The 25,723-nt window shown below is 40.3% G+C and overlaps 1 protein-coding gene across 2 annotated transcripts in view; it reads right to left on the bottom strand.

The window, feature by feature from the left end:
• Nucleotides 1–24,353, bottom strand: part of MEGF9 (multiple EGF like domains 9) — an 84,918-nt gene extending 60,565 nt beyond the window's left edge. For both annotated transcript variants that reach the window (XM_054726928.1, XM_054726929.1), the window contains exon 1: nt 23,623–24,353. In XM_054726928.1, coding sequence (XP_054582903.1) covers nt 23,623–24,217 — 595 coding nt within the window. In that variant the 5' untranslated portion in view covers nt 24,218–24,353. The remainder of the gene's footprint in view (nt 1–23,622) is intronic.
• Nucleotides 24,354–25,723: the final 1,370 nt, after the last annotated feature.

Genomic DNA, 25,723 nt, shown 5'->3' with positions numbered 1-25,723 from the left:
CAGGTATGAGAGAAGTCATTACACTACTGGTATTCTATTAACTTTTGTATATTTTCAAGGTTTTCCATAATAAAAAATTTTTTAAGTGTCTATGCTACTTTCACAGGCATATTTTCGCAGGTTTTTGTTTGTGATAGCAAGGTTATTCATTGATGCCCTGAGCAAGGGGTCAGTTTTTAAATATGCATGCTAGGCAAAAGCTCTTTGCCAAGATTAATTTGAAAAAAAGTAGGTTGGTTTAAATGCATTTTAACAAAATTTCCTGAATGTTTGGAAAACAGATAAGTTTCTATTTCAAAGACAATTTTAACAACTAACATTTATTGAATTCTTTCCCTGTGCTTTCACTGTTTTAAGTGGCTGAGCAACATTATCTCATAACATAACACTAGAAAACAGATTTACAGAAAGGTAAGAGATGGAGCTAGGATTTGAATCCAGACAATGACTTTAGAGCCTACACTTTTAGTTACTAAGGACTGGATACTTCGAGGCTCAACAATACTGGTTTGCATAGTGTTGGAAAGAATTAAGAGAAGAGAGGAAAAAAACTACTTCCGGCTTAAAAATATACATGCATTGCCTTGTCAGGGGAAGCAGTGTATATAGTGGGGGAATGGAAAACATTTGATGTTAGGTAGATCAAATACTGAATTATAGCTAGTTACCATTCATTATTACATGACCTTGACTAAATTAAATATCTTAGTACATACAGCTTTAATATTCTCACCATAGCAATAATAATAAAATGATAATTGTGTAAGGTGAAGGATATGTTAACTAACCTTACTTAGGGTAAACATTTGCAATATATATGTGTATCAAATCAGCACACCATACATCTTAAACTTACACAACGTTATATGTGACAATTGAAGGTGGGGGGAACTTCTCTTATCCTTGGTTTCCTCACCCACACTTTGAAGGTTTGAGGTAAGGATGCAAGGTGAAAATGTAATCCTATCTAATAAAAGAGTAATATGCAAACTGACCATACCTCTGCTACACCCACAAGCCACACCCACCAGCCAATCAGGAGCGAGTATGCAAATTAACCAAACCAAGATGGCTGTGGCCACAGAGCAAGCAGGAGGCTTGGGTTTCCCTGGCAATGGAGGAAGCCAAGCTTTCTGCCCGCTCTGGCCGGTCCTGGACTCCACTCAAGGCTACAAAGTTTCAATTATAGAAGATAAATAAATCCCAACAAAAATGGCTGCGGCCACGGAGCAAGCAGGAGGCCTGGGTTTCCCTGCTGATGGAGGAAGCCAAGCTTTCTGCCCGCCCTAGCCTCTGCTCAAGGCTACAAAGTTTCAATTATAGAAGATAAATAAATCCCAGATCCCAGGGCCTCCGCTTGGGTCGCAGGGGGGCGTGGCCAGCCTGCAAACCACCACAGGCCCCTCACCCAGGCTGCCCCATGCCCCAAGGGAACCCCCACCCTGATCCGGGACACCCTTCAGGGCAAACCAGCCAGCCCCCACCTGCGCACCAGGCCTCTATCCTATCTAATGAAAGAGTAATAAGCAAATTGACTGTCACTCCAACACACAAGATGGCTGCCACAAGATGGCCAGCAGGGGAGGGCAGTTGGGAGGGACCAGGCCTGCAAGGGAGGGCAGTTGTGGGCGATCAGGCCAGCAGGGGAAGGCAGTTGAGAGGGACCAGGCCTGCAAGGGAGGGCAGTTGTGGGCGATCAGGCCAGCAGGGGAGGGCAGTTGAGAGGGACCAGGCCTGCAAGGGAGGGCAGTTGGGGGTGATCAAGCCTGCAGGGGAGGGCAGTTAGGGGTTACCAGGCCGGCAGAGGAGGGAAGTTGGGGGCGACTGGGCCTGCAGGGAAGGGCAGTTGGGGGCAACCCAGGCCTGTAGGGGAGAGCAGTTGTGGGGGGACCAGGCCTGCAGGGGAGGGCAGTTAGGGGTGACCAGGCCTGCAGAGGAGGGCAGTTAGGGGCAATCAGGCTGGCAGGGGAGCAGTTAGGCATCAATCAGGCTGTCAGGGGAGTGGTTAGGGGGTGATCAGGATGGCAGGCAGAAGTGGTTAGGAGCAATCAGGAAGGCAGGCAGGCGAGCAGTTGGGAGCCAGCAGTCCTGGATTGTGAGAGGGATGTCCGACTGCCTGTTTAGGCCCAATCCTACCGGGATCAGGCCTAAATGGGCAGTCAGATATCCCTCGAGGGGTCCCAGATTAGACAGGGTGCAGGCTGGGCTGAGGGACACACACACACCCATGCACGAATTTCGTGCACCGGGCCTCTGGTCTGTTACATAAGTATCCTAAAGCATTTATATACAAGTCTGTCCTTCCATCAGACTGTAAATGCCTTACTCATTCATCATTCTATCCTCAGCTCCCAGCACAGTACCTAGCACACAGGTTGCACTTAGGTTTGTTCAGTCTAACAGCAGATCCATTAAGAGGTCCAGCATCAATTGCTGGCTTTGTCAAGTCTGTGTGTTATACCAACAAGCAAAATAGGTTTCAAATGTTTGCTTAATAAGAGAGGACAGAAAACTAATTGATGTCCCCCTCCTATTATTATATTATCTTAGCATGTAAACCCTTTAATCCAAAATTAATGCTGGAAAAAATTTAGACAGAGAGTCAGTGGCCTCTAATTATCATTTCTGGGGATCATTTACTCTTTCGGAAGTGCACTGTAGTTTCCAGACTAATCTAAAACACAAACCTTACCATGTAACTTTGAGGCGTATATTTCTTCGTCGCATTTAGAACAAATTTCTGAGCATGATATATAAAGTACCTCATTATTGCACAACTGCCGAAAATTCCAGCTTCAACTTTCACCATTCCTTGTTCAATTCTCACACAACCTCTCCTCCTCTACTCAGGCCACTCAGGTCTTCATGCCCGTGTATAGGCTGTGCATGTGCTTTCTTACCTCTGTACTTTTTTCACCTCTGTACTTTTTCACATGCCGCTCCCTTTTCCTAACCCTAACCCCTCCCCCACCTCAAGACTCAGCTCAAAGAAAACTTCCTTCAGAAAGCCTTCTCTGACATTATCCTGCAAACCGCCACCCTCAAAAAAAAAAAAAAAAAAAAAAAAGTCTGGGTGAGGAGTCCCCTCTTGGCTATTATAGTATGTGCATACCATTGTGATGGAACTTACCATCCTGTCATCTGATTTTCTGTATCCTATATGTTCTCAAAGACAGAAACCATCTTATTTGTCTTGCAGCATCTTTCTACCCCAGCTCTAAGTGCATAGCAAGTGATTAACAAAGATCTGATAAACAAAGGAATCTTATTTTGTTAAAATGGAAAGCCCACTGTAAACTTACTGACATACCCTTTTCCCCATTGCTTAAGTAAAAATGAATGCAAAATCTTAAGTTGAACCATCTTACTGAGACACAGTTGAAGGCCAGTATGAACATGGCGAGGCAAAAAACATAAAATAAAAAGAGGATCTGAAATCTTGTCTGGCTGAAAAAAAAAAAAGAAGAAGAAGAAGAAGAAAAAGGAAGCTTGGTTAAGCAATAAGGAAATAGAAAATAATAACTTCCTGACACTTGTGGCTTTAATCCATGAAGACTACTTAATCTCTGATTTTAAGTGTGTGTATTTCTGAGTGATTTATTATATGAGAATGTCAACTAAAAGAAATATAGCACAGATAAATCCCCACTTTCTGATAAACTGTTAAAAGTCCTGTTGTTAACAAGAAAGATCATATGCTAAGAGAAATAATTCTCTAAAGCAGTAAGTTTAAGTAAACCTTTTTTTTTTGCAACAAATGTCTGGAGTCCATTTGGAATTTATCAACAGAAATTTTATGCAAAAATTAAACAATGATTAATACACACAAAAGTACTTTATTAAGTTCAGAAGTTTTTATAGCAACTCAATAGCATTTTTTATATTGTCTCTATTTCTAACAAACTTGTATGTCATCTTTTACACTGACTGAAATGCTAAGTTTTTGGAATTATGCAATTTACCTTTAAATGCCATCCTAGCTAATATGTAAAATTACTTATCTGATTCATAACAGATATCTGTCTCCCCTCTGGAAACCAATTCACTGTACAGGTCAATTAGACTAACAAAAAAGTAAAATTAAAATGGACAGTTATACTAGTATGTGAGGATATGCTTTGGTCTTTCAGGTAAAGTGCATACTTTCTACTACAAATCCAAAGAATTAAAGAAAACCAACAGGGTAATTAAAAAAATCTATGGTATGGACAGAAAAGCAATGACTACAAATCAGAAAAGAGAGTGAAGGTGGCAGAAGGGAAAAATGCATTAAAATTAACAACAGAGGTTAGATAAAATAGAATACATTAAACTCAAACTACTTTTAGCATATTAACTTACCATGATAGAAAGAGCTTCAAAAATAACAGATTTGGGTTGAATCCCAACTAACTAGTATTTCCTAGCCAGGTATCTATTGGGCAAACAACCAGACCTCACCTCAGATTCTGGTTCTCTGTAAAATAGATTAACGTTACAAATTCAGAATTGAAAAAAGTAGAGGTAGTGAAGAATCAAAAAGAATGGAAGTAGTGAAAGTGCACAGATATTCAAAATATAAAACTACAAAGAACAGCTCATATTTAGAAGGCTTACTTATGTCTGACATTCTAAGTACTTCATATATGTTTTCACTTAATCCTTATAATATTCCTATAACGTAAATGCTATTATTCAGTCCATTTTTACAGATGAGAAAATTGAGGCACAGCCCAAGGTCGCACAACTAATAACTAGTAGAGAAAAGTATTCAAATCTAAGCAGTCTGGCTCCAGAGATGATAGTTTTCACTATTATAATAATAACAATTCTTTAGTTAGCTTGAACAACAAGTTCTTTTAGATTGACATAATTGTGCTCTGTTACCTCCAAAAAGTTAACCTCTAAAAGCTACAAAACTCCAATCTACAGTACATCTCTGCTACTCTACTGCCTTTGTACAAATAATTTCATAATCATGAGACTTCATTTCCTCATTTCTTCTATGTAAAATGCTATTGTCGTACGTTATTATACTTTAAAACAAGATACAAGACATTTTGCCCAACAACCTTTTCTTTCAGGGATAGATGTAATCTCAGGATATACGTAGCTGGTTATACAAAAGGAGACAACAAAAACAGGTTTTACGTCAAGCAGGTATGGTATTTTGGTCCACTTTTGCAGCTAGTGATTATGATGATAGGTCTGGGAAAGAATTCCAGATTTCCAAATTGCCCTTTTCTGATTATGCTTCTGGATAGGAGGAAGAGATAACCAGAGATGAAAAAGGCAGTTTCTGGCCTCAAACTGTAGTATTCAGTCTAGCTGGAAATTACCACATAGTTCTTTTTCTTTTTTTTTATATATATTTTATTGATTTTTTTACAGAGAGGAAGGGAGAGGGATAGAGAGTTAGAAACATCGATGAGAGAGAAACATTGATTAGCTGCCTCCTGCACATCCCCCACTGGGGATGTGCCCTCAACCAAGGTACATGCCCTTGACCAGAATTGAACCCGGGATCCCTCAGTCCACAGGTCTGCGGGCTGACGCTCTATCCACTGAGCCAGACCAGTCAGGCTATCACATAGTTCTTAATGGTCTTCCTGGTCATACCATTCTCAGAGATAAATAATTTATTATTAAGGAGTATCATTTATTTAATAAATATTTACTTAGGTCCTACCAGATGCTAGGAATTAATCTAGGCGCTGGGCATATAGTGGGGGAGGGAGAGAAAGAGAAAGAGAGAAGGAGAGAGAAAGAGAGAGAGAGAGAAAAGGAAAAAAAAAAAAAAAAGAATGAAGGGAGAGAGGGAGAAAAATCCCTGCACTTATGGAACTTACATTCTAATGGTGGTGGGTGGGGAGGATTTATGTTCAGTTCAACTATTTATTGAGTGCTTACTATGTGCTGAACACTGTCCTAGGTAGATGTAGAGACTACAAACATCAAAAAGACAGTCAATAAGCTACTTGAGAACAAGATATAGAGGAGTCAGTTGCATAAACAAATAATATTTTAAAATAAGAATCCTTACAAAGTAATAAAAATATAATATGTACAGTAATATCCTATATAATAAAAAGGCTAATATGCAAATTGTCCCCTCGACCTGGAGTTCAACCGGGAGTTCGACCAGCTGGCAGAGCCAGCTGGTCAACCACCCACAGCCCCTCCCCCCAATGCACTAGGCCTCTAGTTATCTGTAATAATAAAAGTGTAATATGCTAATTAGACTGAACATCCTTCCAGACGAAGCTGGGGCTGCGAGGGAAGCCCAGGTCCCAGGTGCCAGCAGCCTGGGGAAGGAAGGCCTACTCTTGCACAAATTTCGTGCATCGGGCCTCTAGTAATATATAAGGTGCAATAGTATAGGAAGCTGCATGGATGTTTTTCAAGGACAAATAAGTGTATCCAGTGAAAGAAAGGGATGTGGTAGACAGCTTAGTGTCATAGTCTAATTTCCTACTATTTCAGAATTCGTTCTTATTTGGGGAAATTATCAATCTTTTGCTATCGTACCACAAAAGTTCATAATACCAGATAATTTTTTCCCTGCTTTCAGGGCATGGGCAAGTGATTGAGGCTTTAACAATCATATGCACCCTCATCTGGCTTGGAATTAGAGAATGATGATCCAAAGCAATGAGCTCTAGTGACAGAGAGAAAATGGCTACAGTATGATAAGTGGCAGCAGTACTTGGTATTGCAACTATAGCCTTTAATGTTCAGTGCTGGTGTCAGTGGCATATTCAGTGGACTTCTCTGTGACACAACAGGGCATATGTCTAGCTCCATGTCCTGAATTTAATTCCCCTGGAGATTCTGTGAACTCTTCAATATCCTTTTAATAAATTCAATTTCTGTTGCTTATAATTAAGACCCTTATTAAAACTGAAGAGAAGGGAATTCCAGGCAGAGGGAATAGCATAAACAAAGTTAACTAGAGACCAGTTAGTTTAGTGATTAAGAAAGGAGGCTTTGAAGCTAGACAGATCTGAATTGGAATCAAGGTTCTACATTTTACTAGCTATAAGACCTTGCTCGGTGTACTTAAACTCTCAAAGTCTCAATTTCTGCTTAGTAAAGTAGGGATAATAATACATATTTCTTATTAGGTTCTTTGAGAATTAAACAAGGTCATGATAATTCATTTAAAGCACTGAGTATCTGACCCAGATGACTGCCTTATTAATAACAATAAGCATGGTATTTGTGGGAAATAAAAGCAGTTTGTGCTAGAGTTTAGAGTATAAGGAGATGGTAGGAAATTATTACAGAGACAGATTATGGAGACATTTTAAATCATATTAAGAAACTTAAGCATTTTGGGATGGAATTATTTATGTGGTTAAATAGGAGAATTATATTGAAGTATGATTACATTAAATTATTAACTAGGAGAATGATATGACCAGGCTTTGCACTGTATATATATATATATTCTCCACAGCTAAATTTTCATAGTCGACCTGACCACTGCCCTTGTACACGTGCAGCATGTTATTGTTGAGCCCTGATACCATACAAACTGAAGCTATTTAATTCTTTTTAATAAATACAAATCCTCCCAATTGTGTATATCACCTGACAATATATTTTGCAAATATATCTGAAGTAGCTGGGTCTATTCTTAAAATAATAGTTTCTCCTTTGTCTGATCTTTGCATAATGAGGGAAGTTTATAAAATGGGGAAGGGGAATACATCCTCAGGTGACTGGCAGAACTATTCATTACATTGGCAAATCTGAGATTCTTCTATGACTTTCATAAAACCAAATGTCACCTGCTACTTTTTAAAACATATTGACTTGCATAAGCATCTTGAGCTAGAGTCCCTATTAAGTTAAAGATGAAAGGTTTTACTGTCAAGAACAATCGATACTACCATTTTGCAGTGTGTGGTATTTCTTGCCAAATGCTAATAAGCATTAGTCTCTGTTAGACCAATCCTGCTGGCGCTGACCAGACAACCTCATAGTTACTGTTCAGTTCTGCTTAACATTTATCATGGTTGTCTACCTATTTACTTTCAACTAATTTCCACTATTATCTCCTCTCCCTAGCTCCACTCCACAACCATATCTACCTCTGAGAAACACTCTTTGATCTAATTTTGATTTTCACAGGAGCTACTGAAATCAAACCTGAGTCACTGTAATTCAGAATGAGTGCTCAGAAGGACAATGTATGGGCTTGCTGGGGGTGGCTAGAGAAGGCGATAGAAACAGAAGCCTAAATGTGCTCTGTACCACTGACTGCTTTATTTCATTCCCATCTGCTTTGGCAATGCAGCTCAGTTTAGTCAAAAGAAAAAAGAACACAGACTTTTAAGTCAGACAGAGCTGGGTTTCAATTCTAGATCAACACTCAAGAACCCTATTAGATTGGTACTATTATACTCAAGTTACATATGATGGTATAGAAGTCTGAGGAGATTATGTGACTTGCACTGTGTATGTGCATGTTGTATTTGGCAGGCTCTCAAAAATATCAATGTGTAACTAATATAAAATTGAGTGGTCATGTCTTTCTATAGGCCAGTCTTATTTTCTCTGTACTGGGTCATTTGTGGCTATGGCCTGATACCTTCAAAAGATCTCAGAAAAGTATCCATCTGCCAGAACTGGACAATGGCTATTTCAGGGATTCCTTGGAGTTCTATCTTTGCATTTGCATTCTGAAAACAGCTTCCATTTAGTCCAGTTCTGAGCAATACCATTACTGTTGTATCTGCAACATGTCACAGGATAATTCTGGCCACTCTAACCTGGGCCACTCTGACAAGATAAGATGTGGTCAAGCACATTAGTATTACTCTATACCTTAGAACTACCTGTTAGAAAGGTTGACATGTTACGATGTGCAAGTCTTCCTGAATACCAATGTGTTGCCAGTCTACAGACGCTGTCAAGAAACCAGGTAAATTTATTAATCTAGAATTGACAAAGTTTTCTCTGCTGTTTTTCAAACACTGTCAGTAGGTAATAAAAACTATTAACAATAATGATAGCTAACTTTGAGTATTTACTATGTGCTGATTATTAATCTGTGCTGGTTATTAAACACTTCTGAATTGTTTTAAATGCATTAATAATTTAACCCTCTCTCAATAACACTATGGTTCATTATTGCTTTGATTTGAAAGTTATAACCCTTTCTTCACAAATTTCAGAGAACAGAGATCACTGTATGAAATAGATATCAGTTTCCTGAAGATCAAAGCCATACTTTAGCCCAGCACCTAGGCCTTTTTTGGCAATGTATGAACAAGGCAGATGGACACCTTGATTTCTCTCATCACAGAATTGAAAATACTAAAAGCCTGGCTTCGTTTCAGACTGCTTTGGGCTTTCAGAGACCACTTGAACCCAAGAAAAATTATGCTTGTGCTGGAACAGACACAAGAAAAATAGTCACAAGTTTAGTTCTGCCAAGGAGTACCAAGTCTCAAGAAAAGCATCATATGGAGTCTGATATCTCTATTTAAAATAGATTTATGTTCTTTTTGGTGACATGACAAATGATTTAAATGGGGTAAATTTTTCCCCATTTTGATCTGTCATATACTTGACTTTAGAACCCACACCTGTTTTCATAACAAATAAGTGACCTAATTTATTGCTGTGAGAAATGAAGCAATGTATGCAGCAATAAAATGTTAAATTCAGTCAGTGATTAAAAAGTTTTATGGTATAGTTTTTTTTTCTGTAACTATTAGGAGACACTTAATATAGTAGCTTAAACAGAGTAAGCACTCAGAGTTTGATCATTTAAATTACAGTAATAGCACCAAAAGTACTACTTTCAACTTCATTTGAAAAGTGTTCCATTTCACAGTGCTAAGTATTTGAAACATATTACATTAAACAGCAATTGCAAAGCAATATATCCATATAGAATTACCTCAATGGTAGGGAGGGAGATAAGTATTGATATAAAAAAATTCTGTAGTTACCACTAAAATGTTAACTTTAGTTGTATCTGGGTTCATTTTGTCTTTATATTTCTTTATATTTTCTAAAATAAACATATTATTTTTGAAATCACAAAAAAGATTAAGTGGAACCCATTTTAAAGAGATCAACTAAAAGTAATACTAAAGATCTACAAAAGCATAAGTGATTTATTTTATGAGTTTAATATGAGATAAGGATTATTTTATTTTCAAGGTAGTACAGGAAGAAAAATAATATTTTAGGATCCCAAATCTTTGGAAAATACCAATACAAATTTGTTAACTACAAAATAACATAAAAATATTTTTGCATAAAGAAGCCCCTTAAAAATGCATGTATTCACTTCTTTGTTGTGTTTAATCAAAAGCTATTTTGAGGAGAAACCAAGATGGCAGCATAGGTAAACACCTGAACTTGCCACCTCACACAACAACTTCAAAACTACAACTAAAAGACAAAACGGACATCATCCAGAACCACAGGAAGGCTGGCTGAGTGGAAATTCTACAACTAGAAGGAAAGAGAAAAGCACACTGAGACTCTTAGGAGCTGCGGAAGTAAAGGCAGAGGTACGGAGGCGCACATGCAGAGAGGGCTGGCAACTGAGGACACGGCTGGCTTTTTCAATCAGCAGGGAGACACAAGCTCCCGACTGCTCTGAACTCCAGTTCCGGGCGAGACTGGGGACCCAGACTCATACGGGGAGAAACTGGTCTGGCAGCGGGCGGAACTCGAGGGCAGCTTTCTCTCAGAGGTGCTTACAGCGATTACCAAGGGACACTGAGACCCAGGGGCCGCTTAGGGCAGGGCTGACAGGAAGCCATTGCTGTTTGCTCTGCCCTGAGACTCTGCCCCATTCAAGCTGTGAGCAAAGGCTTTTGCATATGAATGGCCTGGTCCTTTGAAATCTACACTTACCTAACAAACTGCAGCTGAGTCAGAGAGACCCAGAACACCCAAAAGAAGGCCCAAGGCCCCACAGTAGCTTGCATTGCTTTACAGCTGGGCCTCATCTGGGCACCTCCAAAACCCAAACAAAGAAGAGGAATCTGCAGATCTCTCCGTAGCTCCTGCTGGGTGGCCTCAGGCAGAGGCTAAATTAGCACCTCCTTGGAGATCCAAGAGCCAGTGTACCCAGGGGTCAGAGTAGGGCCATCCAGATTACAACTCCTCAAATCCATAAGGGACACACTCATGGGGCAGACTCAGTGAGCACCAAAGCCCCACAGAAGCAAGTCTTGTCTCAGAAGGGTGTCTCCAGCACATAAGTTCTCCCAGCATAGACACAGCTGATCCTCACAACCAATTGGCCTGGAGGTCAGTTCCTCCCAGTGATACCAACAACAATCAAGGCTTAACTACAACAAGACTGTGCACACAGCTCACAAAGGGGTGCACCAAGAGTGTCCACCTCAGGTAACTGGGGAGGCTGAGCCACTGGGCCCTATAGGACACCTAGCACACAAAGCCACTCTATCAACTCAGGGAAGCAGCCAAAATGCAAAGACAAAGAAACAGGTCACAAATGAAAGAAATGGAGGAAAGCAAACTACTGGATATAGAGTTCAAAACCACGGTTATAAGGTTTTTCAAGAATTTTCTAGAAAAGGCCGATAAATTTAGTGAGACCCTCGAGGATATGAAAAAGTACCAACTAGAAATTAAGCATACACTGACTGAAATAAAGAATAATATACAGAGATCCAACAGCAGACTAGAGGATCACAAGAATCAAGTCAAAGATTTGAAATAAAAAGAAGCAAAAAACTCCCAACCGGAAAAGCAAAAAGAACAAAGAATCCAAAAATATGAAGATAATGTAAGAAGCCTCTGGGACAACTTCAAGTGTACCAACATCTGAATTATGGGGGTGCCAGAAGAAGAGAGAGAGCAAGATACTGAAAACCTATTTGAAGAAATAATGATAGAAAACTTCCCCCACCTGGTGAAAGAAATAGACTTACAAGTCCAGAAAGCACAGAGAACCCCAAACAAAAGGAATCCAAAGAGGACCACACCAAGACACATCATAATTAAAATGCCAAGAGCAAAAGACAAAGAGAGAATCTTACAAGCAGCAAGAGAAAAGCAGTTAGTTACCTATAAGGGAGCACCCATATGATTGTCAGCTGATTTCTCAACAGAAACTATGCAGGCCAGACGGGAGTGGCAAGAAATATTCAAAGTAATGAATAGCAAGAACCTACAACCAAGATTACTCTACCCAGCAAAGCTATCATTCAGAATTGAAGGTCAGATAAAGAGCTTCACAGATAAGAAAAAGCTAAAGGAGTTCAGCACCACCAAACCAGGATTATATGAAATGGTGAAAGGTATTCTTTAAGGAGAGGAAGAATAAGAAAAAGGTAAAGATAAAAATTATGAACAACAAATACATATCTATCAACAAGTGAATCTAAAAATCGAGTGAATAAAAAATCCAATGACCAGAATAATCTGGTGAATATAATAGAATCAGGGGCATAGAAAGGGAGTGGACTGACAATCCTCGGGGGGAAAGGGACTTGGGGGGTGCGGGTAGAGACTGGACAAAAATCATACACCTATGGATGAGGACAGTGGGGGGGGGGTAAGGGAATGGGGTGGGGTGGGAACCGGATGGAGGGGAGCTATGGGGGAAAAAAAGAGGAATAACTGTAATAATCTGAACAATAAAGATTTTTTTTTAAAAAAGCTATCTTGTTCACATTATATTGTAAGCTACATAAACCATGTAATCAGGAAAGAATACCAAAAAACTGTTTGAATTCCATAAAGCCTTTGTGTTGAGAAAAGCCCACCATAATTTACACATATAACTTACCAAAAACCTTGGGAGACTGGAAGTAGCAGGCTTTATGTTACAGTCAGAGAAACTAAGTCACAGAGCCATTAAAAAATGTGCTAAAGAACTCACAAAGTGAATGGAAATAAAAACTGAAATGCAGTTTTTCTGACTGCTGTTCCACTGATTAGTTTGGGCCATTCAACTCAGCCTTCATGGACAAGTTTAAGCAACAAATTAACTTAAAAACTAAAACCAGTTGAACAGGATAGGTTTGCAGGCAACATACCAACAATTCAGTATAATAATACCCAACAGCTAGATTGCTTTGTGTTTTTGATACACTTTATAACTATTCATTAACTCACACAACATCAATGGATGGTGAGGCTATATTGTTAATGCAGTTAATATAGAACAGATAAATCAAAAGACAAGGTAGGATTATAATGAATATGAAGTCAAATGAGAAGTCTATGGCAGAAAAAGCCCAATGCGAAGCTTCTTCTAATCAAGCAAGCCTCAATAAACAATGAAATTATATTGGAATATCAATCATCTCCTCTTATCCCCTATTATTTCCATTAACTCTTCCCAAACTACTATTACATTCCTATAAATGATAGGACTGAAGAGAATCTAAAATGTACTCAAATCATCCAACTTCCTTCAGAGAGGCCAACATCTAAACTTCCCCTAGAATATTTTTGAAGGAATTGCACCTTTAAAGACCGTTTCCAAATTTAAAATGGTCATAGAGAATACACTTTTCTCCTTACACTTAACTGCTACTCCTAACCTCTTCTTTTTGTTCACATACATTAAGCAAAAGCACTAGTTTTTTAAAAATAAATAATTAAAATATAATAAGATCCTTGGTAATATGACAGTTTCTGGGAAACATGAAAGACTGAAACAAAAGTTTCCAAAGTCAGTCTAACACTTATTAAATAAAGGTTATTTACCATTCTCTAGCCAGGTTGAAAAGATTCCTACTCCTTATCATTTTCCCTGTGACTAATCAGAATACATTCCTTTTTCTAATTGAATAAATTTCCTTTCCCTCAGAGCTTAGCTGTCTCCCTGGCAAGGATATCATATAGAGCTGCTGGTATATTATCAGAATAAAAGCAATCCCATCTGATCTAATTGCAAAACATACAGACAGACTGAAACCAAACTTTATATCTTTAAAGGAAGATCTAATCAAAGACCTTCTATTAGCAAAGGCTATGAACCATGACATAAATTCAAAATTTGCACAATTTAAATAAGAACTATTTTAATAAGCTATTTTAATTAATTTTTAAGTGCATGTTTTAAATTTCCTAGACAGAATTAAATGGATAAAGAACCAGTTCTGCTTTCATTCTCTTCTAGATCCCAGATAAACCTTCCCAAAGGTACCAAATCTTAGATGTCATCCCTACCATATGTTTAAGATTTGTCAAGCCTCAGGAAAGTTTCCTTTCTTCAGTATTGTCTTCAGCAATCTCCTCTCTTCAGAATGACAACTCACTGAGACTAAACAATTATCTCTGATGCAAATAAAAATTGCTAAGTCAATGACAGAAATTATAATTAAGTGGCCCTAGGTAATATCAACTAACTTGATGTCATCATGTAAATAAATGCTTACCAACCTTATCACAACTTTTTTTCTATTTTTTATTTATTTTTATGAATCTGAAATTAAAATTAGATATATTCAGTGGAAATTTCAGAAAAACACAAAGAAGGTAATTAAAATGACCCATAATCTCATTATTTAGCTTTAGCCACTATGGTATATTAGCATATTGCTACTAAACATAATATAATTATTTTAATGCCTGCATAGTAGTTCATAGATTACTATAATTTCATTATCGTAGAAATGTAGAGTAGAAGAAATCCTATTTCAAAAATCTTTACTGAAAAGAAACCCAGCATATAAACCAGATGAGAATGGAGCTGATTCAAGTGTGGGTGGTGATATGGGGGTGGGAGTTGGGAGTGGAGGGCCCAGAAGTAGAACCACTTGGCCTCCACAGTCCCTATACTGCCTCCCAAACACATCTAAGGAACCCTAGGTCTCAAAATAATACAGTTTACTAGTAAAAACCACAAATCTAGTCTAACTCTCTCATTTTACAGATGTAATTACTTGCCCAAGATCAGAACTGGTGAAAGACCTGAGAAATAACTTACAGAAAAGTACTCAGCTTTTCCAATTTAGCTGCTCTTTGTACAAAAGTCAGCAGGTGTTTATTTGTCTATTGCTGTTCTTCCTTTCCTTTAACTGAGAAAAATAGAAGGGACAAAGTTATGTAACAAAATATAAATAAATAATGTAATTTGCTAGATTTCAAGGAACTCTATTTGCCATAAGTAATAAAGGGGGAAAGAAGGAGAAAAGTTCATTTCTAAACTATAAGGGAAGAGGCCAGGAGATTACATTATCTTCCTTAAGAATACACTGCAACTGTAGTATAGCTACAAACCATTCCTTCTTTTTTACTCATTTAATCATCAAATATTTATTGAGAATCTATTCTATGCTGAACACTGGGAATACAATTGAGAACAAAACAAACAGAAGTCCCTGCCCTCAAGGACTTTATAAACCTGACTAGAGGCCCAGTGCACGGATTCACGCACCGGTGGGGTCCCTCAACCCGGCCTGCACCCTCTTGCTATCCAGGACCCCTCAGGGGATATCGGATAGCCAGTTTCAGCCTGATCCCCATAGGCCCGATCCAGACAGGAGGGAGCCCAATCCCCACAGGCCTGATCCAGACAGGAGGGAGCCCAATCCTGTGCGTTAAGAGTCTATCCCCTGGTGGTCAGTGCACATCATAGTGACCAGTTGATCAGTCAACCAGTCATTCAGTTGTCGGGTCGCTTAGGCTTTTATATATATAGATAGGTTTAAGCAAGCTACTTTATATTTCTAAATCTGAGTATTTGCCATCCATAAAGTAAGGATAATAATATTTAACTACTGCATTAAGAATTAAATAACATGATGTGTGTAAAAAAAATCCTGTTAAATAATTGGGCATGTAATATGTGCTCAATTAATATTAATTACCTTTCCTGATAAAGTGTTAAATATTATATTAGAAATGAGAGGTGAGAGAGTAGGTCTCTTTGCTACTGACACATTGATTTGAGGAATTACAACTAAAATAATGTTAAGATAATTCCAAAGAGATTCCTACACTAGGAGAGAGGTAAATCATATTTCAATCTGAAGAAGTGAGATTTACATGAGCCCTCTCAATCAAGTCCTGTAGTTCACTTTTGTTATCTACATCACCATTTACTTTCAATGAATACTGGGCTCTTTCCATAACACTCAGCCCCATATAGTACCTAGGAAATAAAATGTTAAGTAAGCAATCCTCTTTTCCAAATACCATTTTCCATCCTATAAATATGGGTAAGCTAAACCAGTCAAAGATTTACATTCAACAAGATAAACTTAAAAGGCAACAGTTTGAAATACAAAATATCAAATGTGAAATCCACAAAAAACCTGTAAAGATTTTGTCAATATTCACCAATAAAAGTACCAACAGAAAACAGAAGCTTAGCCTTTATTCATTCAAGAAATACTCAGAAATTAACAAAATATGGATGTCAAAATCTTGGAGATTCTAAGAGCACCTTGTAAACTATAAAACACCTCATATTTATTCATTATTAGAAGCACTTTGTTCACTATTAACTTTAATAAAATCTCTACAGGGGACGTTTTGTCATTCAAAAGAGCAAACATTTGTTTCTCAACCAAATTAACCCCTTTATACTGGTATACAGCCCCAATCCACCTACCCCTCAAAACCAGTTCATATTATTCATAAATAGAAAAAAATTGCTACTTATTCAAAGTATTTGATTTTTTTTAAATTGAGACAGATAACTTCTGTTATTACAGTTTTTTCTGTATTGTTCCTCAGGAGAATAGATTGGGGGGAGGGGGGTGGGAAGCTGGGCAATAAAGAAGACCCCAGAGCAAAACCAAAACTTTTCTCTCATTTTTTTCTAGTTCCTTTTTTCAAAAAGGGAGAATAAATTCCATGTTTTATATACCGTATAAATGATGACATTTTCTTATCAAGTGGGCTTAATAATCTAAATTAAATAGACTAAAAACAAATTCAAAGGAAGAAAGTCAAAGTCACAGAGAAAGACAGGTTTTGTTCTGAGTGCAAAGTGTTCAACTCTGTGCACCCTGTTACCAGGACATCTTCAAGGACCTTTTGTTCCTCTAGAAAGACTTCTTGGAAGAATTGAGCTTTGAGAAGGCACTGAAGAAGGACAAAGTGGTAAATTGTTAAATAGAGAGAATAATTTGGTTCCTTAAAGAGCATGAAAGAATGGATGAGGCTAAGAATAAGAAATAAGAGTGAGAGGAACATATAGGAGTTTAAAGTTAAAAAAAATTAGCAAGGGGGACAAACGAGTTTTTTTAATGAAGAAAAAGTAATAGGAAAAGATATCGCCTAACAATAATAGTGATCTGTGGAACAGTGACATTACCAGAGGGATTATTTTGACACAAATTTATCACATGTACTTAAATACATCTAAGAGGATAATTATTTTGAGTGGACTTTTACTGTGATCCAAACACATACGTATTCAGACATAATCTTTATCTTTTTTTGTCACAATTTTTGAAAATCTCCCTTTAAAGTTACCAGTACAATTAGGGTAATTGTTTCTACTGAAAAACAGATAAACCATAATGTGTTCTTGAAAAAAGACGAAGGGACCACAGAAGAGGTGTCTGTAACATGATCTCAACATTAGTAACAAAGGTTTTCATATCATATCTAAAATAAATAAATAAATAAAAATAAAGATCAAGGCAAAAAAACATAAACTAAAGCTATTTATAACTAAAAATATCATCTAACACTGTCTTTCAGCCAAACACAATCTTATATTTCTATTTTCTTCTGATCTATTAAGTGCCCTAGAGCAGTAATCTCTCTACCCATAATTTACCCATCAGTAAAAACAGCACTGTGATACTTTCCTTCCATTCTTTTTATAAGGGTGCCAGGAGGTCTGGAAGTTAATATATACATGTTTAAAAATGCTGAGATGAAAGTAATGCACACTTTAATTTTATGGGTCTTTAAAAAAAATTGAGATAAAAAGACCTAGTCAGATTATATCAATGTGTAAATTTTCAACTAGCCAGAAGGCTTCCTGGGGACATAATTCAGAAGAATTGAAACTAATGTTCTGGAGTTTAACTATTATGTTCCAGAAACTAATCAGACTAAGGAATTTCTACAGAAAGCTAGGTATTTAGCCTAGAAATAAGATATAGTGAATTTGAGATGTCTTGGGCCTGGCCCTAAAATGACTACAGTCAAGTTTTTCTCTGTCACAAACCATATTAGAATCAAATCAAAGGAAGAATTAGAGCTATAATTTAAAATCACAGTTATAAAACAGAAAATTTGAGGTGAATGAATAGTGCACAATGGAGTAAAGGGAATACATGCCAGAGAACAGATTTTTTTTTTTCTTCAGATTAGTATCCAAGAACCAATATTTTTAGCGAAATGCTTTCCTTCTCTTCTCTACTATATGGCTCCTCCTTTTTTTATTTTTTTATCCTCACCCAAGGATATGTGTTGTGTTGCTTTTTGTTGTTTTTAGAGAGAGAAAGAGTGAAACATTGACGTGAGAAACATCGATCAGTTGCCGTATGTGTCCTAACCGGGGATCAAACCCAAAACCTAGGAACTGAAACCACAACCTTTTATGTGTACAAGATGACGCTGTAGCTACTTCTTTAAATGTCAATAATACAGATTCTGGAACCAGAACAACTTGGTTCGAATCCAGGCTCTGCCACAGCTAGGCTTCTCTAAGCTTCAGATTCCTTATCTACAAAATGAGGATAATAATAACTTGATTACACCTAATTGTTGTGAAGATTAAGAAACATATATGTGAAGCATTTAGAACATTGCCTGGAACATAGTGAGTACGATATGTGTTTGCAATTACAATGACAGTGGTCCACAATCCCTCAGACCTGATGCTAAATAGCAGAAGCTCCAAAAACCAAAGTTTTTCTGTAATTCATTTGGCACCAAAACCTGAGCTGAAAAAAATTCAAGGCTATTTATAGTTTTTATTTATCCTACTTGGTGTGAATATATATGCATTTTGCTGCAAATATTTTAATGTGCTTGATTACAGGATACTGCCCCAGACTTCACTGGGTTGTATTTATTAACTTCCTAAAACCTAAAAAATTCTAAATTGTGAAATACATCCAGCCCCACAGGTTTTGGATACAATTATGGACCTACATTACCTTTGGAATCTGAATAATTTCTATTTCCTTAAAATGAATGTCATATTCTTAAATAACTATAAGCAAATAAGACCCTGAACTTAGCAGTAGAGAATTTTAGGATGAAGAAAACATTCCCCAGTACAGTCAGGTGCATTCCCAGAACGTTCCTTTCAAATAAAATCCATTCGTAATAATTTATGTATGTGTCATAGTAAAAAGATTTTTCAAACTCTAAACAAGGCCTATTCTCTTAATTAAGAACACAAATAAATGATTAAGAATATTGGGGGGGGGGGCATTAATGTGTCCTCAATCATGCATACCACATCGTTACAGAATTTCAGAGCTGGAAGAGACCCTTGAGAACTTATCTAAACTATTATTCCTTTCCTTCCAAACTGTTTAACATCCATAAATTTATTCTCCCCTATGAGGTAAGAATAACCTGCACTAACTTGTCCTTAGACTCTGTCTATAGGAACACCCTGTAGGTGAATATGAATAAACTGGGTGGGGTACACCGACAGACCTGGGATCTAAAAGGATGACTTGAACCTAGCATAATAAATCTTACATGTTTAGCAAATGCCTCAGCTTATACTTTTAAAAAACAACAAAAATTTCCAACTCCAGAATAAATGAAGATTCATCTAGCACATGTTAAAAAAGAAAAAAGAAAATAAGACTTAACTATCTTAATGGACTCAATGAGTCAACAACATAGTGCGGCTGCCAAAAAAGTTACTCTTGATTAGGAATAACTACATCAACAGTAGTATAGCATCCAGAAAGAACGAGGTAACTGCCCTCTCTGCTACAGCTAGTTAGAACACATCTGGAGTATTATGTTCAGCTCTGTGTTCCACACTTTGGGAGAGACACAGAAAGATTTTAAAAGTTCAGAAGTGGGGTGACCAGGATAGTGAGGGAATTTGAAACCATGTCACATAAAGAACAGTTGAGGGAGCTGAAGGTATTTAGTCCAGACTCAGAGGGAACATGATCACTGTCCCCAAATCCCTGAAGAACTGTCATGACACAGAGAGAGCAGACTTCTTCTGTGTGGCTCCAAAGGGCAGAACCAGAACCAGTCTGTGTTAACCACAGGGAGAAATATTTCAGCTAAGTCTATGGAAGTATTTCCGGAAATGTAGAGCCCTATTAGGAGGTAGTGGTAACGTTCTATCGGGCCCTAAAGATCCATATTTTTTTCTCCCGTAGCCCCGCATTCAATCTTGGCTGCCACAATCAGACAGAAAGTGCAAGGACCATTTTTTCTTGCATCTGCGCTGGAACCTTAGCTGCAGACAGTAACTGCTCCAGCTCTGTCAAATAGATGCATTAAAGGCCCATAACCTTACAAATCAAACATGTGTCATCACCTCAGTCTCTTACTGCTGTTATAACTATTATTCTCTAGTATCACAGCCTCTCCCTTCACCCTATTTAAAATGTCCTACCTAACCAACCAATCAGCCAAATGTTTTGCCAGGTCTGTGGGAGGAAAAGTGCCTACTTACTGGGCAATTAGTTTCAGTTTGTGATCAGTGTCCCTGTAAATAAAAGAGGGCCCAAACGGAGAGGCGGGCAGGAGCTCTTACCTAGTCCTCCATGAAAGAAATTCTTATTAATTCAAAGAGCAACCAGAAGACCCATCCTATCACATAATGTATTATCAAAGGCACTCAGTACTTAGAGGAGCATTAAAATAAAAGCCCTGTACAACCATTTTCCCAAATGCCAGGGAATCCAACTTTGCAAGCCAAACCAGGTCTCTCAAATTCAGGTAGAAGTTTTCCTTGTGTCAGAGAGATGTGCTTAATGTTTGAAGTAAACTAGAACCCATGCTCAAATAAAAAGGCTGCACCTGATTATATCAATGTAAAGCTAAAACTGCCTATTTATATGCCCAGTCAGTTCAGCCGCTGAGAATCAGACACAGGCAATCCATAGTGAATTCACAGAAAAGTACAAACTACAGAAAATTTAAAACACAAGAGTTACCAAAGTTGGGCATCCTCCTAAGACTTTTGTGACCCAAAGACCACCACAGACATAGGTATATGTTAGTTCTTGAAAAGGCTTGAACAATTCATATGGCAAATATAATCAGTCTTGCTTTACTTCATCTAAAATTTTTTAGAGTCTATAAAACTCCAGCCAAAGTTTTAGAGAATATAATATATATATAATGGACTCAACAAGAACACATTCTTCTCTGTACTTTTTATAAAGTGTACATAATAAGAGACTAATTAAGTTATGATACATTTCTACAACACAAAAGGCAACTGTTAAAAATAAATAAATAAGGTAGACCTCAGTACTAACATGGGTGGGGTTGTGGGGGAGCCCATGATACAAAGTTAAGTGAATAAGCAAGTTGCAAAATAATATATACAGAATTATTTCATTTAAAGTTTTTAAAAACTATTTTATATGAACTTATACACAGGATTTTTTTAATTTTTTAAAATATATATATTTTTTTATTTCAGAGAGGAAGGGAGGGGGAGAATCACTTAGAAACATCAATGATTACAGAGATTCATCGATTGGCTGCCTCCTGCACACCTCCCACTGGGGATGGAGCCCACAATCCAAGCAGGTGCCCTGACCGGGTATCAAACTGTGACCTGGTTCATAGGTCAATGCTCAACCACTGAACAATGCCAGCCAAGCTACACACAAGATTTTTTAAAAACTCTGTGTGTAAGTTCATATATGCCCAGAAAAATGTCTGAAAAGAGATCAAACTATTAACAGTAGTAACCTCTAGGGACTGACTGGAACCTGGAGGCAATAGAGGAATGACTTTCACTTGGTCCTTTGAGGACCTCTGGTTATTTGTAATATTTTTTGCAAGTAATGGTTACATTGTGATTTAAAAATAACAACATAAAAATAATGAAAGTAAAATAACATCAGTTACACAGACTTATTTATCATATACTGACCCTTCAAAATAAATGATCTTGCTACTTAAATGCTACTGCGTGCTTCAAATTCCAGAAGATCTAATTCATCCTTTTTCTATTATATCTTACTAAAACAAATAAAAATCACCACAGATCCCTACTAGGTTTCTCAAATGTTTTATAATACACACACACACACACACACACACACAGCCTCATCATAAGGATAACTAACACACATGTTATTACCGTCCTTAACTCTGCACCAGGAACTGCTCTAAGCACTATAAATGTATTAACTTATTTACTCTTCACAGCAATCCTATGAAGAGTAAAGTACTGTACTATTATTACTTTCATTTCACAGGTTAGGATTCAAACCTACGAATAGGCTCTCCAGAATTCATACTCTCAACCACTTGCTTCCTGTTTCTCAATAATATGTCAATCTCTCCATACAAAGGCCAAAAAAGATTATATTCCAGCTGGTTAATACACTCCTGAAGCTAGGAGAGATGCAATCTTGGCTTCTTTTGAGTGAATAATCTGCAATGCCAAGCTTGAACTCAAGATTCAAGACTGTATTAAGACTAATAATCATGTGAGAAACTCCACAAATTCAATTACAGTCCAAAGTCCATACCTGACTCCGCAGTCAATCACTGAGCCTAAGAATTAGGTCAGAGATCCATTAATGTCAAGTACATCTAGGCAAACGGTTTGGACAAGGTAGGTGTTATTTGTTTAGTTCCAAGCCCATTTTAGATTTTTTTTTAAAAAGGGAGAGAATAAAAGTAGTCTCTGACTTTGCTTGAAGACTTCAAATCAGCAGGAAAAGCCTTATTTTCCATGCGGACTCAAACAGAAATCAGCATTTATCGGCATCAGCAAATTTAACATTCTAGCTTAAGGGAAAGGAAAAAAAAAAGGACATCCCTGCTTAAATTGTATATTTGTCCAGACATACTGACCTTGTATCTGAGGGAGAGAGAAAAAAAAAAATGGTGCAAGGAAGGGATTTAACCTAATTTATAAATGTGCTCAACCTAGATACACACCTGTCCCAAATGACCTCCTGAATCCACTTGTTTCGGTGGGGGGTTCACAATATCCCTCTTTTTTTCTCTTGGCCTCAAGTGGACTGTACTACTATTTGTAAACAAAATGCTCCGGGAGCCCCTTCCACCTGCCACACGCACATCTGATGTTTATATAAACAAGGAGAAATGAACAAGAAACTGGAGCTTCGGGAGGAACCCCTTATACTCAGCTTTGGACTCAGTGGTTGACGGAGGTATTGGACTGGCTTTCGAACTTCCCCAAATGACCCAGGCGGAGAGGCAGGATGGGCGAACCAAGCCCAAAAGTTTGTGCCCATTCTGGGTCTCTGACAAAGGCCAGAAAGCCCCGTTTGGAAGGAGGTGCGATGCCTCCCACCCAGCCCAGGGGGACAAAAGACTTTCCAGGCTGGGGGTGGGAAGCAGGCTAGCTGGAGCTTGCCCCCCATTCCCCGCCCCGCTCCTTGGGAGTCCAGATCTGGGGAGCCTCTGGGACCAGAAATGGTCCATTCCAGCCAACAGCCCAGCCTAGACCCAGCGGCTGGGGTAGGGATGGGCAGCCGCTGAGTTGGTCCGGCCGAGCGAGGAAGCGCTGGGACTCACCTGGGGGAGGGGGAGGCGGCGAGGGGGCCTCGGTGGCAGGTGGGGTGGGCGGGACGCTGCTCCGGGGGACGACGGGCGTCGGGGTCGGTGGAGTCGTGGGCGCCGGAACGGTGGTCGCCACAGGGGTAGTCGGCGCCGGGCCAGTGGTCGCCGGGAGGGTGGTGGGCGCGGGTCTGGTCGTCGCCCGAGGGGTGGTCGCGGTGCTTTCCACCGCCACAGGGGCGGCCGACGAGGGGCCGAGTGGCGCCCGCGAGGTGGTCAGAGCGGGTCCGGCCGTCGCCCGAAGAGGGGTGGTCTCCGGGGACCCGGCTGAAGAGGACGCCGTCAGGGGTCGGTGGACGGTAGCGCGCGGGGGTCCGGTCCTCGAGGTCTGGGCCGTGGTAGCCGTCGCCTTAGAGAAGGGGTGAGTGGGCTCGCCTTCCAGCCCCGGGCTCGGCGACGCGTCCACCTGCCCCGCGGCCCCGCTGCCACCGGTGACATTCCCCGCCGCGGTTACTGAGGCGGCGGCGGCGGCGGCGGCGGCCGCGCAGCACAACAGGGCGAGGCCGCCCAGGCTCGGCAGGCTCCTCATGGCGCGCTCGACTCCGCCATTCATTCATTCAGTCATTCGGCCGGTCAGTCATCTTCTCCTCCCTGCGCTCGGACCAGGGAAGCCGCCGCAGCCGCCAGCGCCAACGCCACCCGGCGCACCATCGCCACCTCCCTCTGACAGGCGGCCGGCCCCGCGGGCGGGCCCCAGCGCGGAGGGAGCGACCCGGCCGAGCGCGGACAGCCCGCCCTCTCCGATTGGCAGCCCCGTCCGACCAATGGAAGGCCACGCTATCCCACGTGACACAGCCGCTCCCCAGCCTCTTTGTAGCTTCACAGGCCAATCAGAGGGCGTCAAGAGGAGGGGGCGGTGCTAAGGCTGGAGGAGGGTGGCGCGAGCCCCGCTCCAGCGGATTCGGCTCGCGGCAGCGCGGCTTTGTCTGCCAGCGGAGCGGGGCGCGGGCCTCGGGCACCGGGCGCCGCGGAGCAGACAAAGGACGCGCCCCGCGCGGCAGGCGCCGGGCCAAGTCGTCTGCTCCATTGGGCGGCGAGCGCGACCCGGGGCGGGGATTCGGCTCTCGGGAGCATCCCGCCCTCTCGAACAATGGGGCGCCGCGCCGCACCCGGGTGGGGACTGGGCTGGAACCTCGGCGATGGGCGAGGGCGACAGCAACAAGGATGTAGAGTTCAGCCTTGCCTCTGCTGCCCAAGAGAGCCTGGCCTCGGCCCTGCGAGGTCTGCGCTGCCATCCCCATTTCAGAGGTGGGGAAACTGAGGCCCTTGTTGAGGGCCTTATTGAACTAAGACCCACGCCCTCCCCAGGCACCTGCTGTGGGCCAAGCCCTGTGCCATGCAGGACAGGGCATCTAGAGCTCCCTGCTTTGGGGAGACGGACTCACACGCACTCTCCCCAAAACCCCGGGGAAAATAGGACCGAATGGGTGAAACCTCAGCTCCTTGTCTTGTGCTGAGTGGTTTTGTGCCCAGAGCGCAGTTTTCTCACCTCTAAAGTGAGGATGTTAACCCCACTGCACCCCACCCTCCACACAGAAAGCTGCTGTAAGAATTATGTTCTGAGAGGGCTTAGCCCCAGTGCCTGGCCCCCAGTAAACCCTTGTTAATGCTAACTCCTCTCAGTGTACTGGGCTAAAACAAGCCCCTGGCCACAGCCCCGTTGTGTCCCGAGAGCCGCCAGCCTAATGCGGGGATTGGGGTGGGTCTGATAGCAGAGTTTGACCCTGGGTGACACTAAAACCCTGAATGAGGTTGGAATTCTGGCGCGCAGCCTCGCACCATCCGCCCAGGATCCAGAGCTTTCTCAGGCGCTGCAGCCTCCGCTCAGCAGCTTTCAGAGGGAGCCAGGCGGGGCGGGTTTGTCATCTGACTGGGCTTAATCCCAGCCCCACCGCCAACCCATTCCTGGCCCCGCTAGGTGATGCTTGCCTTTGTGCATGGCTTCCCATTAGTCACTGGCCTCCAACCAGAAGGGCAGGATGAGATTTGCGTGTGAACCTGCATATATGTTAATGAAAAAATGAATTTATTTACCTGCAAGAGTAGTGGGTGGGAGGGG

Source organism: Eptesicus fuscus, chromosome 15 (genome assembly GCF_027574615.1).
Source record: "Eptesicus fuscus isolate TK198812 chromosome 15, DD_ASM_mEF_20220401, whole genome shotgun sequence".
Taxonomy (NCBI): domain Eukaryota; kingdom Metazoa; phylum Chordata; class Mammalia; order Chiroptera; family Vespertilionidae; genus Eptesicus; species Eptesicus fuscus.
Note: the sequence above shows the minus strand (reverse complement) of the source record. Positions and strands in the feature narration are given on the sequence as shown.